A 15,403-nucleotide genomic window follows, 5' to 3' on the forward strand; every position below is an offset into this window, starting at 1 on the left:
CTGGACAAGTCACCAGGTCATTGCAAGGTGGAACAAGTTATTTAAATAACTTAATAACAAGATATCTTGTGGGAACAAGTTATTTATCTTGTGCACACAAGTAACTTGTTATTACACCACCAGGTGGCACGGTGGTGTAGTGGTTAGCACTGTCGCCCCACAGCAAGAAGGTTCTGGGTTCGAGCGCAGCGACCGATGGGGGCCTTTCTGTGTGGAATTTGCATGTTCTCCCTGTGTCTGCATGGGTTTCCTCCGGGTGCTCAGGTTTCCCCCACAGTCCAAAGACATGTGATTAGCTTAATATGGGGTGGCCTTGGGCTGAAGTGCCCTTGAGCAAGGTACCTAACCCCTAACTGCTCCCCGGGCGCTGTAGCTGCCCACTGCTCTGGGTGTGTGTGTGCTCATTGCTCACTTGTGTGTGTGCATGCGTGTGTTCACTGCTTCAGACGGGTTAAATGAAGAGGAAGAATTTCACTGTGCTTGAGTGTGCATGTGACAAATAAAGGCTTCTTCTATTTAAATAACTTAATAACAACTTATCTTGTGCACACATGAAAATGACTCGCCTACACAAGATAAATAACATCAGCTTTCAAAAGTTTAGGGGCTTCGTAGTTTTTTGTGTTGAATTAAAAAAATAATTTCACATTGTTTAAATGACTCATTTGTTTATATTTTGTGGACCAACTCATGCAGAAGATAATGCAACAGAAATATTAAGAATTGCTTTCAGAAATGTCTCCTGCCCACAGCTGTAGGTTAGGGCACTACTCGACTTTCCGCCTTAGTAGGCAACTTTTTGTTCCTTGGTTTTAGACACGCCCGCGAACTAAGAGCTGGATGTTCTTCCAATTTGAGGGTGGGAGCAAAGAAAAGAAAAGAAAAGAAAAGAAACAAGACAAAGCCCAGAGAAAGAGATCAGGAATCTGATGTGATCAGTGCTCAGTCTCTCTGTCCGGCTGCTTGGAGAGTTTCTCTGTCCTCACCAAAAAAAAAATATATATATAAATATATCATTAATTAATTACATCAGCAGTCCGGGTCACATCACTTCCAGGCATGGATCATCTGTAACTGGAGACATCAGAGTGGACACGGAGCCGGTTAATGACGGTGTTAGGAAACTGTCTGTTCATATTTTTGAGTCAGAAAGAACTCCGGGTCCGGAGCAGTTCCCGGTAAACGGTGCTCTCGTGTGACGACGTGTCAAAGGGAAGCGTTGTATGGCAGGACAGGAAAGTGAAGATGCGACGCTGGCAGTCTGCTTCTCATGAATTTCCCACGTGCGCGCGCGAATGAGTGCGTGTGCGGAGGAGAGTGGCCACCCCGCAATTCCCACGCGCGCCTATAATAACGCGTCGCGCGCATGGACGCAGCACACTCGGCCGCCGGCACGCGCTGACCAGCAGACCCAAGCGGACCACTGTCCAGCAGCTTTAACCCCGAACCACTGAGCTGGGACTGGTTTCATTTCCCACCCTCTGAGATTAAACCTGCCGCAGGACACCAGGCAAGTTACACATGTTTTTATTTACTTTTTATTTTTATTTTTTCCCATTTGGTTTTTCATCTTCATTCCTTTGAGACACAAGAGGTGCGTGATGACTGATGGAGAACTGAACAGCAACCACACTGGATAATTCGGCTGCTTTTTTTTTTTTTTAACACAATCTTGAAAAATGCATTCTTTATGAGAAGAAATGTTATCTCTAGGCTTAAATCGTTTGTAATTCTAAAATAATTTTAACTATAAAATAAAATTATTTAAATAGTCAGTCTGCATGTTTGTCATCTAAATGATGTTTGCAAAAGTTACTTTTTGTTCACTGTATTATATCTGGCTAATATAGAAGAACAAAACGCCTAAGTCAGAATTGTAAGATGTTACATCATTTGAGATCGGCCTAAGCGGAAAATCCTGACAAGAATTTCGAGATAATAAGTCAAATGTTTTGGATAAGATTTTGAAATAGTAATTCAAACATTTGAAATAAGTCACGATTTTGAGAAGTCAGAGTTTCGAGATAATAAGCAAGTCAGAATTTTGAGATAAATCAGAATTTTGAGATAGTAAGTCAAACATGTGAGATAAGTCATGATTTTGAGACAAGTTAGAATTTTGAGATAGTAAGTCAAACATTTCAGATAAGTCATCAAATGTTTTGGATAATAAGTTAGGATTTTGAGATAGTAATTCAAACATTTGAGATAATAAGTCAAAGGTCTTGACTAAGAAGTCAAAATCTGTGTTAATCTCAAAAGTCAAAAGTTTGGGATGGGTCATAACTTTGAAACAAGTCTGGATTTTGGGCAGTAAGTCAGAATTTTCACTTAATAAGTCAAATGTCTGAGATAAGTCAGCATATTGAGAATTTAAAAAAAAAAAAAAGATAAATCAGAATTTGGAGAAAAGTCAAAATTGCAATATACCCTACTGCTGAGGGCAATAATAATAATAATAATAATAATAATAATAATAATAATAATAAGTCTGGATACAGTGTTCTTTTCCTCTTCTGACCGGTGGACTGTGCTTTAAACCAACCCCTGCATGTTCTGTGTTCCAGCTCGGAACTGTGTGCGATCATCGGCGCCACCGGTTTGTCTTCTGAACGATGCGCGCGCTCAGAGTTGTGCTCGTCACGGGGCTCGTGTTGTGCATGTGCGCCGCCGCGCGTGGTGGCGTGAGCGAGAGCGCGAGCACGAACGCGAGCGCGTGGACGGGCACGGACAGCACGCGGAGCTACCACAGCCTGTTCGCGCGGATCTTGAACATGGTGCGGAGGGAGGAGGGCGGCGGCGCAGACGGAGAGCTCGCGCAGGCCGCCGCCGAGAAGGAGCGCAAACAGCAGCATCAGCAGCAGAAGACCAAGAGCGGGGATCAGATACTGGGTGAGCGCGCGCTGCTGAAGCTGTCTGTCACTCAGAGACAGAGAGAATCTGTGATGGGTTGAAAGTGCACTTTTATCTGTGAAGGATGCACATGAGTTTTGGAAATAAGTTTGGGAGATTTGAACCCCTGAGCTTTGTTGGCATTGCACAGTTTTTGTGCTTGCGCTGTGTGACTTTAATTTTAATGTGATACACAAAAGACTACTTTGAAAAGTGAAATCCTGGATAAAACCAGTGAAACAGATCAATCTAACACACCTTCACTTCTCTCCACAGCTGTGTCAAACCACTACAGGCCTGTTAAAAATACATTCAACTAAATACATTAAAATATATTAAATATATTTGACTAAATAAGTATTAAGTTGGGCGGCACGGTGGTGTAGTGGTTAGCGCTGTCGCCTCACAGCAAGAAGGTCTGGGTTCGAGCCCCTTTCTGTGTGGAGTTTGCATGTTCTCCCCGTGTCCACGTGGGTTTCCTCCAGGTGCTCCGGTTTCCCCCAAAGACATGCAGGTTAGGTTAACTGGTGACTCTAAATTGAGCGTAGGTGTGAATGTGAGTGTGAATGGTTGTCTGTGTCTATGTGTCAGCCCTGTGATGACCTGGCGACTTGTCCAGGGTGTACCCCGCCTTTCACCCGTAGTCAGCTGGGATAGGCTCCAGCTTGCCTGCGACCCTGTAGAACAGGATAAAGCGGCTAGAGATAATGAGATGAGATGAGAGAAGTATTAAGTTCTCTTTTAAATTTCTTCATCAGTGCAAAAGAAATGCATTCATGATGATTTAAAAATAGCAAGTGGACATAATGGGGTTAAAAAATTTATGAATGAAAATTGATCTGGATTCAGATTTATCGTTTTATAACTGCTTTCTGAAAGCCTGAATCAAGGCCGCAAAACCTACGGAAACTCAAATGAGTCTAAAACAATTCCTCAGAAACAGCCTAATTGGAGATTTGTTCATGCAGCGCTAGGCTTTTAGCTGGTATCACATTTGTCAGTCTGTGTACATGCTTTATTTATTTGTGCATTTAAAAGAGGATGTTTGGTGATAGTGGTGTGTAGATAATCAGTTGCAGTGATACTGTTCTATTTTGCTAAACTGAACACGCCAGGGAACTTTGGGAACGGAGCAAAGTCCGCCCTTTGGGGTCACTGCTCCCTTGTTAAGGTCAGCGGATTTAGGATTTAACCTTTAACCCACTGTTTCTATGTCCTTGCAGAAATCTTTCCCAGAGATCTCAGAAAGAAGGAGAAGTTTTTAAAGCACTTAACAGGTGAGCACAGGGACGAGGGGACACTGGATATGTACAGGACATGTCATCAGAATGGATGCATGTTAGATTTGACTGAGTAGAAGACAAGCTGAAGACTGACAATGTTTGAACTTTTTTAACTTCAGGGCCTCTATACTTCAGTCCCAAGTGCAGGAAACATGTCTACAGGCTCTACCACAACACCAGAGACTGCACCATTCCTGCATGTGAGTACTGCATGCTGCACTGGGACAACACATGCACCACAAAAACAACATGGACTCTGTTTATAAGTGATAATATAACCTGGATATATGATCATCATCATGCTCATGCACTGACGGGAACAAAATAGGGTGAAAAGCTGGTTTCTGGTGTGGTGCATTCTCCTTAAGGATTCATCTTTGGCATATGTAGAAATGAAATGGTTCTTCAGTTGTCCATCTGGGGCTTAAAGAGTGATTCACTCTCAGAAACATCTCAGTTCAAGTTGATTTGATTTGTATAGTATTTTTAACAATAGACCTTGGCACAAAGCAGTTTTACAGGAATCCGGATGTCCTTCATTTTTAAAATTGTCCTTAGAACGCCAGTGAAAGAGCATACCTTCACTATGTCGGACCGCAGAATATTACATTATGTTGCATTAATGGTATTTAGCAGACGCTCTTATCTTATCCAGAGTGACATACAACACACCCAGAGCAGCCTGGGGAGCAGTTGGGGGTTCGGTGCCTTGCTCAAGGGTACTTCAGCCATTCCTGCTGGTCCAGGGAATCAAAGCGGCAACCTTTTGGTCCCAAAGCTGCTTCTCTAACCATTAGGCTAACATGGCTTCCCCATGGCATGTGTTAATCTTTCTTTCTTTATTTATTTATTTATTTATTTATTTAATACAGCAATCAATGCCCATTAACAAAGTACAAATTGTAATGAAGCCATGGCCAAAAGGTGAGAAGACACAGCTTTGGGACCAAAAGGTCTCCAGTTCGATTCCCTGCACCAGCATGAATAGCTGAAGTGCCCTTGAGCAAGGCACCGAACCCCCACCTGCTCCCCAGGCTGCTCTGGGTATGTTGTATGTGGCTCTGGATAAGAGCTTCTGCTAAATGCCTGTAATGTAATGATCCCAAAATCTCAGAGATATTAAAAGAGATAAATAAAATTTTGGCCAAATAAATGCACACCATATCATTTTCATATATTGCATATAGTATAATAGGTTTTATTATATTATATTATATTATATTATATTATATTATATTATATTATCCAGGAGTATCATGATTAGAGTACACTATTTACTGATATGTATCTGATCTTTTATCTGGAAAAGTGAAAGCAGTAAATCAGAGTCTCTCACTGCATGGAGAAGATCAAAGCTTACCTGAAAGATCCGAAGTATCTATCATTTGCAAAACTCATATCCTGTGCTACATGCCCCAGCATAAATTATCCTTTGAAACATGCTTACACTGTGAATGCATATCCAAGAATTTCATCTCACGTGTCTTTGGTTTGTCTTCAGATTATAGGAGATGTGCACGGCTTCTCACTCGGCTAGCTGGGAGTCCGAGGTGCCTCGAGAGCTAACTTCAACCAGGTACTCTTACTGGACGAATGATGAATGCTGGTTTTTGTCTGTAATTTACCAAAATAATGTGTGGCTTAAATTTAACACAGTCATGCACATTCATGTGCTCTCAGTAAGCAATTAATTCTAGTTAAGGTCATGGTGGATCTGGAGTCTATCCTGGGAAAAGTGCTCGTGAGGTGGGAATACATCCTGGATGGGACGCCGGTCTGTCGAAGGGCTGGATGCACACAGGTACACATTCATACCTAGGGGCAATTTAGAGAAGCCTGTCCATCTATTGAGGTGGGATATGGGAGGAAACTGGTGAACCCAGAAGAAACCCACAAGGATATAGGAGGAACATGCCAAAACATACACCCGAGCTCAGGATCAAACTGGGAACCCTGGAGCTGCTACGCCACCGTGTCACTCCATGCAAATGACCTTTTAAGGGAAACGTAAGGAACTGAGTAGATGTTCCAGCCAGAGGCTGAGCATTTTATATAGGCTGGAAAATTTTAATTTATGCAAAAATGTCTTTGAAAAACCAGAACATCAAGACGTAGTCGCTCATCTGTCCTGCCATCAAAACAACCATGACGACCAAAACATCGATCAGAACTGAATTCGCATGATAAATGAGAGAAGAGATACAATTCGAGTCAGAAGAAAATGTTAAGTGACCTAATGACTAATTTGTTCACAAAAAATTGACAATACAACAACCGAGTGTTGTACAGAAGGTTGAGTTCTTTCAAATAAAACAATCAGAACTGGAATCCATTGAGAACTGAAGGAGGGAGGAGATACGATTTAACTGAAAATAAACAAAGTTGTAAAGAATTGTAAGCAAACTGTTTACAACAGTAAAATCAACAAACAAACGACCAAGTTTTGTTCCTCGAAGGAAGATCGACCCAAAACATCGATCAGAACTGAAATCGGTTGAGAAATGAGAGAGGAGATACAATTCTAATGAAAAGTCTGAAAACTTAAGATGACCTAATTAGCAGTTTGTTAGCAAAAATTTAACAATATAATGACCAAGTGTTGTGCAGAAGGTCAAGTTCTTTCACAAGAAACAATCAGAACTGAAACCCAGTGAGAACTGAGGGAGGAGATGTGATTTAACTGAAAATAAACAGTCATAAACAAATTGTTTACAGCAAGAAAATCAACAAACAAATGAACAAGTTTTGTTCCTCAAGGGAAGATCGAACCAAAACATCTATCAGAACTGAAATGGGATGATAAATGAGAGAGGAGATACAATTCTAGTGAGAGGCCTGGAAAATTTGTTAATTTGGCCTAATTAGTAACTCATTAGCAAAAAATTAGACAAAACAACAACCGGGTTTTGTGCAGAATGAGGAGTTCTTTCAAACAAAACAATCAGAATGGAAATCCATGGAGAACTGACCGAGGAAATACGATTTAACTGAATTGTGGATGACGGATGCCACGCCATAGCAATCGACCTTATGGACAGATGAGCTAACAAACTTTCATCTTGTCTTTTCCCTGGGTTTCCTCTGGTTTCCTCTCACTTCCCAAAAATGTGATGCTAAATTGCTCCTAGATATCAGTGAGTGTGTTCACATCCTGTGACAGACTTGTGTCCCGTCTGGGGAGGTAAAACCAATTGAACAAACGTTACAGGATATACAACTAGAAGACTCATCGACGGCTCCATAAACACATGGCTGTGATACAGATAGCAGGAATCATTGGATAAGAATGTAATGCTGTCACGCTGTGCTCTTTAGCCCCCGAGAGAATGTACAACGTAGCCGTATGAGTAAGATGTACTGGATACTTGAACACGCCGCTGCCATTTTAACCGATATCATATCAAAATAACGGATTTACAACTTAAAGCTCAACACCCAGGGAGTCTCCTGTATCATAAAATAAACGTCAGGTCTTTCCTGACAGTTCGTAAAGAATTCTTCATCACATTCTCAAACATATGTTTATACAGCCAAGCTTGATACTACACAGGTTTCTAACTTCCTTTCTTCTCCTTCAGCAGATTCAAGCCAAACCAGAGGAGGAAGGGAAACAAAAATCCCCAAGAGCCTTTTGGACAAGACCAACCTTCGTCGTTCCTTCTAATCAGCAAATCATGTCCTGGATATGACTTCAGTGCTGCAGAGGTCACATGGACAGACACGACAGAACAGATGGAGCGCCTCATGGAGGTGATTGTGGAGAAAAATGGATGGATTGACCATAAACGTGTCCAAGATGCGAACTCAATGGAGCGACATCAAAATGTTTTGAACTTGCACAAGATCCAATCAGTCCTTGTTCCAAGAGAAGAGGATTGCTTTGGGTTTGTAGTTTGTTAATAAGATAATGACACTCGTAATGTCATTATTTCACCATCAGTGACTTTGTAGTGTGGCAAAAAAGATGAAAGATGGTGTTTAGTTCCTGATCAGGAAGTTCTTCCTGAAACGTAACCACCAACTAATTTCCATCCCAACACTTTTCATCTCTCCAGCATATGTCTGTGAAACGGCAAGATGTTTGCTGATCAGAATGTGTGTGTGTAACAGGAAATATAGTCCATATATTTTGATGTACATGATGTATAGAGGTACAAACCAAAAGTCAATGTGTAAATAGTGTACATAAAGGAGACGTAAAATCCCTGTAATGAGCATAAGGCTATACATGTCTGATAGATCAGTGAAGTGTTGGGATACATATAAATATTTAAGAGAAAGTTATATTTAAATAAATTATATGATTGTTACACACTGCGACCATGAATCATTCCTGGGATGGTAAAAAAATTTATATCCGTTATATAGAGTTATAAAGAATATTCATAGCCTCATCTTATACGCTGTAAGAGATTTTTTTATGAGTTCTTTAAATTATTTATTTATTTAATTAAAAAAAAAAAGGGACCGGTTTTCATCCCTAATTAAAGCACGGTATGATACAACACAATATGCAGGAATGGATGTCTAGCATTTGAAACAGTTCTTTAAAAATGAACAGGATTCAACGGTTCCTCTGAAGTTTCTTTAAAGGGTTTTTACAGTAGTTTTCTGAAAGGGTTCTTACTCAGAGCCTTTTTAATACAGAACCCCACAGCTGTAGCGCTTTCTAAAAGTGTAGCTTTTTTAAATATGAAGCTCAATATTAAATGTGTTTTTAAAAAAAGTCAAATTCATTTTTGATATTAAAAAAAGGAGATAAAAGTACTACATACAGTATAGAAGTAAAGGTTCCATAAAGGTTCTTTCTAATAAAATAAACAAGTAATATTCATAAAAAAAGAAAATTAAATTAAGTGTTTGCTTAAAATGATCAAAGAATAACCCATAAGGGTTCTAGATTTTACCTTTGTTCCCCTGTGAGTTTAGATTTAATTTTTCCTGAACATTTTTCCAATGAAGTTTTAAAAGGTATTATTGAATTTTAGTATAAATACGCAGGTGATTATCGGAAATCGCATGCTGATTGGTCAAGAAAGTCGGACTATTTCTCGATAATCACCCAGCAAAATGGCGACCAATCACTTTGTCACCATAAGTGAGGAAGAATTACACATGCTGAAAGAAAACGCTGTTCCTAAAAGCACTAAAGATGCTCCGAAGTTTGGTCTAAAACTATTCATAGGTAAGGTGGGATTGTGGTTTATTTTATCAATTTCAAAACAAAGTATTTTGTGTGACTCGGCGTAGATAAGTGACACAAGTCTGCACCGCAAAGTTATTACATTTCGACTTCGTCTCAGTTATTATTCACCGATATTTGCTGAAGATGCTGTGAATAAATGTTAAATAAAAGTTAAGGATTATAAATGAGTGAAATAAGTGTTATATCATACAATAAAAAAAACAGGAGAAAATGTTCTTTCAGGGTTCTTTTTAAACAGTGAAAAAAGTGAAGAGGTGTGTAAACACAATATTCATATACACTCAAATAATAATAATAATCCCTCCTGAATAGTTACCTTACGCTCACACTGGCAGTGAAAACACATGCAAAAGTGACAGGAAGTAATTTTTTTCCAGCGGTGTCTAAGCTACACTGAGCACTGTGGTGCGACGAAGCACCTGGCGACAAAATTGTCGCGACTGAGCAACTAAAACATTTGAGCAAATTTCAACTTTATGCAAATGAGCAGTGACAGAGTCAAGCGACGGCCAATCAGAGGGCAGATGTGTTTCTCGATACTCTTCCACTGTGAAACTTTAGATCTGTTTCGACCTCGCTCTGACCGTCACTACGGTCTAAAAAAGGAATGATCACCTTCGTTCTGCCTATCACCGAGACCATATGTCAACAAAGTCATGTCCATGACCTCCGGAAGCAGAATAACTCACGTTATAAATAGCAGAGATTACTTCCGGTTCAGTCTCTCACCTTGATCGCCTCGTACGAGACCGTAAGTAAGAGACCCGTAAGGTAAGAAATCCTAATTTCTTTGCTTCACATTCCACTAATTCATTACCTGCGTGGTACGGGTGCCTTGCGTCCCCGAGGATTGTTGTGGTTTGTGTATTTCTGAGCTATGTGCTTAGCTTAATTTGCCAGTAGGCCTGTGGCATACCCTATACCACTGTTCGCAGCAGGTGGGGCTAGTGTGCGCCCACTAAGTGCATTTGTGCACTGGTGCAGGCCATCATAATACTGTGTGCTGTGCTTTTCCTATTTCCATCAGGTGCATTCAGGTGCAGACTGCGACAGTGCTCCTCTGCAACACCCTCCTCTGTCACGCCCTATACCCCTGTTCGCAGCTGGTGGGGATAATGTGCGCCCGCTAAGTGCATTTGTGCGCTGGTGCAGGCCACCATCGTGATCCTGTGGCATACCCTATACTGCTGTTCGCAGCCGGTGGGGCTAGTGTGCGCCCGCTAAGTGCATTCGCGCGCTGGTGCGGGCCACCATAATACCTTGGTGGACTACTCAAGGAGGACTCCAGACTTCAGACCGCCTAGGCCTCTGTGTGGCTACGATGGCTTCCCACTACTGCAGGATTTGCAGGGCCTCAATGAGTTCCAGAGATGGGCACAGGGAGTGTCCAATGTGCTTTGGAGCTGCCCATGTGCTGGAGGACGTGGACAACCCCTGCAGCGCGGCCTGCGACCTCTCCAGGGGGGAAAGACAGCGCCGGGCCAGCCAGGTGGGTGGCCATGTGCGCGAGAGCCGGAGAGAGAGGCGACGCTCCCCCGACCAGCCATCCCTGTCCAGTAAGCATGGGCATAAGCAGAAATGCAAGCATTCATGTGACCGGCAGCGGGAGTCTCCCCACAGGCCTGCCCAAAGAGAGGCGCCCAGACCTGCTAAGTGCCCTGCCTCAGCTACGGTGATGGAGAGTGGTAATGCGGAGTCGCTCCAGATCCTCTCGGTTCTCCAGGCTCTGTCACAGAGGATGGAAAGGCTGGAAGGTCACCAGGGCTCGTCATCTACTTCCCTGCCCCCGGGCCAGGGGGGTACCCTCTCATCCAGGCCTGAGAGCTATGGTGAGGAGGATGGGCGGGGCGATGTGGATGTGCTATCCCTGTACGCTCCCCACACAGCGACAGACAACACAACAGGTAGGGACAGCCTTGGGGGAGACCTGTATTCTGGCTCTGCAGAGCTGGCTGACGGCTCCACGGGGACAGAAGAGGCCCCTGTCAGCTCCCTGGTGTCACGGGTGCTGAGCGCTACCAAGGTCCTGGGCCTTCAGGTGCCTGCACCTGCCCTGGCTCCTTTGGGAGGAGTTTGGGAGGGCATCTCTTGCGCTACCCCACCACCTCCTATACCTGTGGCAAATGATTATGCAGCAATGCTCAAGTCAACATGAGGTAAGTCATCGCAACGCCCCCGGTTTCATGCAGGCTGCCGCCAGCTGGCAACAGCTGGTTACCCGGTTGAAACTGGACTGGGGGACATGCCACCAGTTGAGCCATCAATGGTTGCATTGACGTCCCTGGGCCTTGCCCGCATATCCCCCAATCCACATTGCCCTCGTAAGGAGTGCGCCAAGACAGACCACCTGGCCACTCTTTTAATGCATCGGCACAAGTGGCCCGAATGGGTAATGCTCTAGCCATCACCCTGGCGGCTCTATGGAAGACACTGAGCCCAGACAATCAGGATGCCAGGGCCCTGGTGGGCACAGCTCTTTCTTCCCACTCCCAGCTGACACAAGACATGGGGGACGCTATGGCCTCTGTGGTGCTGTGCTGCAGAGAGGTTTGGCTAGCGCAAACCTCCCTGCCGGAAGCCATCAAGCAGGAGCTGCTGAGCCTCCCCGTGGCGCCTGGGCACGTCTTTCACCCAGGATCCCAGGAGGTGCTAGATCGTGCTGAGCGCACTGTGGCATCTAGGGAAGCTGTCCAGCATGTGTGCTGTAAGTCGGCTTCAACTGTCAGGTGGGCACCTATGGGTAGGTATAGGCTGCGGCAGCCCACCCAGCCTCCTCCAGTGGGCAACAACCTGGTGGCCCCACGGGACTGGTGATTTCGGGAACCCGACCGAAGTACAGCCCCAAATCCCCGACCCAGGGGAAGAAGAGGACTGCAGCGGGGCACAGGCAGGGGTGCAGGCCGCGGCGGCAGTCTTGCATAGGAGTCTTGGGTCGCCTGTCAATTGTCCTTCCCAGCTGTCACAGACCTCCTGGGAGGGGATTGTGCCAGACCCTTGGGTCATGGCTACAGTGGCTTGTGGCTACCAATTGCAATTTCGACGGCGACCCCCTACGTTTTCAAGGGTCAGGGTAACGTCCGTAAAAGACCCGGCTTTGATGTCTGTACTCATCAAGGAGGTTCAAAAGTTACTTCTAAAAGGGGCCATCTCAGAAGTACCACCCAGCGCACAGCTCACTGAGTTCTACTCCAAGTATTTTATTGTTCCCAAAACAGACGGCGGTCATCGGCCTGTTCTCAACCTCAGGCCCTTGAACCGATATCTCAAGGTGCTGCCTTTCAAGATGGTTCACACAAGAGTGGTGATGCAGTCCATCCGGCAGGGGGAGTGGTTCACATCTCTGGACCTAAAGGACGCGTATTTCCACGTCCCAATCTGCCCAGAACACAGGCCCTTCCTGCGCTTTGCCTTCCAGGGCAGGGGGTTCCAGTTCCAGGTCCTTTCTCTGGCCCCAAGGGTTTTTACTCATGTGGTGTCAGCCGCGCTGTCCCCCCTCCAGGCTCGAGGTCTGAAAATCCTACCCTACCTGGACGATTGGCTCATCTGCGCCCCCTCCCGAGAGCAGGTAGTATGTGACACAGACACAGTTCTGGCCCACATCCAATCATTGGGCTTCACTGTCAACCACAAGAAGAGCAACCTGCAACCCTGCCAACAGGTGGAATTCCTTGGCATCTTCCTTGACTCAGTCAGCATGATGGCGTCTCTCACTCCATGGAGAGTGGACAGCTTGATCGAAATGCTGAAGTATTTCTGCTTGGGCAGTCTTGTTACAGCTCACAGAGTCCAGAAGCTGCTGGGTTTGATGGCCGCGGCAGCAGCAATAATTCCTCTTGGCCTAATGAGGGCATGCCCCCTGCAGTGCTGGTTCAACGCTTTCCATCTCCATCCGAAAGACGACAGGCAGGTGAGGCTGCATGTGTCTCGGGCTTGCATCCAAGCTCTACATCCTTGGAGGGACCGGGAGTTCCTGCTCCGAGGTGTCCCACTGGGGGGCCTTCCCCACAGGAGACAGGTCATCTCAATGGACGCATCCCTGACAGGCTGGGGAGCTGTCTGGGAAGGATGGTCTGTGAGGGGCATGTGGCAACCCCCGTGGATGTTGGAGCACATAAACATCCTCGAACTGAAGGCCATCCATCTCGCTCTTCAAAGATTCCTGCCAGTGTTGCAATACCAACATGTTCTTGTGAAAACAGACAGCACCTCGGTGGTGTATCATGTGAATCACCAAGGGGGCATGAGGTCCGGGTGGTGCCTCCAGGTGGCGGAGGAGTTGCTGACATGGGCATGGCCACAACTCTCTTCACTGAGGGCAGTGCACATCCCGAGTGTGGAGAACAGAGCGGCCGACATTCTCTCCAGGACGGGGCCACTCCCGGGAGAATGGAGACTGAACACGGACATCATCAGCCAGATCTGGATGCGGTACGGTGTTGCACAAGTGGATCTCTTTGCATCAGCAGAGACAACACACTGCCTGGAATGGTACTCCCTCACAGGGCAGGGGGGCAGTCTGGGTCTGGATGCTCTGTCACAAGAATGGCCAACAAGCTTCTTGTATGCTTTTCCTCCACTCCCTCTCATAGCTCAGGTCCTCCAGATGATCGGAGCGGGCCAACACTCAGTCCTGCTGGTTGCTCCACGATGGCCGTCGAGGCCTTGGTTCCTGGACCTGCTCCGGCTGCTGCAGGGTCAGCCATGGCAGTTACCATGCAGAGCGGATCTTCTGTCATGGGCAGATGGGAGGATCTGGTATCCGAACCCAGGTGCCCTACGTCTATGGGTTTGGCCCCTGCAGAGTCCACCACTGAGCGGCTAGACAAGTCTGTTCAAGAGACACTTGATAATGCCAGGGCTCCATCTACTAGAGCTTGCTATGCACTCAGATGGAGGATTTTTTCAGATTGGTGTGCTGGCATGGGTCTTGAGACAGCAGTTTGCCCTGTGCCACATGTTTTACGCTTCTTGCAGTCCCATTTGGATTAAGGCAAGGCAGTCAGTACAATAAAGGTCTATGCTTCGGCCATTTCAGCCTTTCACCAGGGCGCAGACAACAGACCCCTGGGTAGGCATCCTTTGATTGGCCAGTTCTTGAAGGGAGCCCGCCAGTTGCGTCCAGATTGCACCTTGTGGGCGCCAAGCTGGGATCTGCCCACAGTCTTAACATCGCTCACTGAAGGTCCGTATGAGCCTGTTTCAGACGCAGATTTGTGATCTTTGTCCCTTAAGACTGCTTTTCTCTTGGCACTCTATTCAGCAAAGCGGGTCAGAGAGCTGTGTGCTCTCTCCATTAGCGACGACTGTCTAAGGTGGCAGGCAGGAGGCACTGGCGTGTCGCTTTGGCCAAATCCAGCTTTTCTGCCAAAGGTTTTTAATCAGCAGTCCATCAACCAGGTTCTGGAGGTGTCCCAATTCCAGCCTTCCTCTGCCTCGCAGGCAGAGCAGGACAAGTTGCTCACTTTGTGCCCAGTCAGGGCCTTGAGGGCTTATCTGGCCCGTACACAGTCCTTGAGGAGAACGCACTCTCAACTTTTTGTCTGTTATGGGGTGGTGAAGCGCAGGCTGCCGCTTTCCAAACAGAGGCTGTCTCATTGGCTGGTGGAGGTTATTTCCCATGCTTACAGGGCTCAGGGGATACCGGTCCCTTCGGGTACGAGGGCTCACTCTATCAGAAGTGTAGCTACGTCTTGGGCTGCCCTTAGAGGTGTGGCAGCAGGCGATATCTGTGCAGCGGCTTCATGGGCTACGCCATGCACTTTTACCAGATTTTACAGGGTGGATGTAACTTGCCCAGCTCCGGTCAGCGATGCCGCCCTCATGTCCGTAACCGAGCGAGGTTCTAATGATTAATTCTGGGTTCCTCGCAACTCTTTTGGTATGTGTCATCCCTTTTTTAGACCGTAGTAACGATCAGAGCGAGGTCGAAACAGATCGTAAGTTACGAAGGTAACTATGGATCTGTGAGACCGAGGGATAACCATCACTATCCTTGTCGCTCGGACCATCCTGAGGCACTCAA

The 15,403-nt window shown here is 45.7% G+C and overlaps 1 protein-coding gene across 2 annotated transcripts; it reads left to right on the forward strand.

Annotated features, from left to right (window-relative positions):
* Positions 1-923: 923 nt before the first annotated feature.
* Positions 924-8,489, forward strand: LOC132896301 (ALK and LTK ligand 2a-like). 2 transcript variants are annotated; one of them, XM_060937037.1, is made up of 6 exons: positions 924-1,510; positions 2,568-2,892; positions 4,116-4,169; positions 4,295-4,375; positions 5,677-5,751; positions 7,754-8,489. In XM_060937037.1, exons 2-5 carry the CDS (start codon positions 2,616-2,618, stop codon positions 5,739-5,741), a joined length of 477 nt encoding a protein of 158 aa, XP_060793020.1. In that variant the 5' UTR covers positions 924-1,510; positions 2,568-2,615; the 3' UTR covers positions 5,742-5,751; positions 7,754-8,489. The 2 variants fall into 2 exon arrangements, with proteins under 2 accessions (XP_060793020.1, XP_060793021.1); XM_060937038.1 differs by having other exon boundaries at positions 7,757-8,489.
* Positions 8,490-15,403: the final 6,914 nt, after the last annotated feature.

Source organism: Neoarius graeffei, chromosome 13 (genome assembly GCF_027579695.1).
Source record: "Neoarius graeffei isolate fNeoGra1 chromosome 13, fNeoGra1.pri, whole genome shotgun sequence".
NCBI lineage: Eukaryota > Metazoa > Chordata > Actinopteri > Siluriformes > Ariidae > Neoarius > Neoarius graeffei.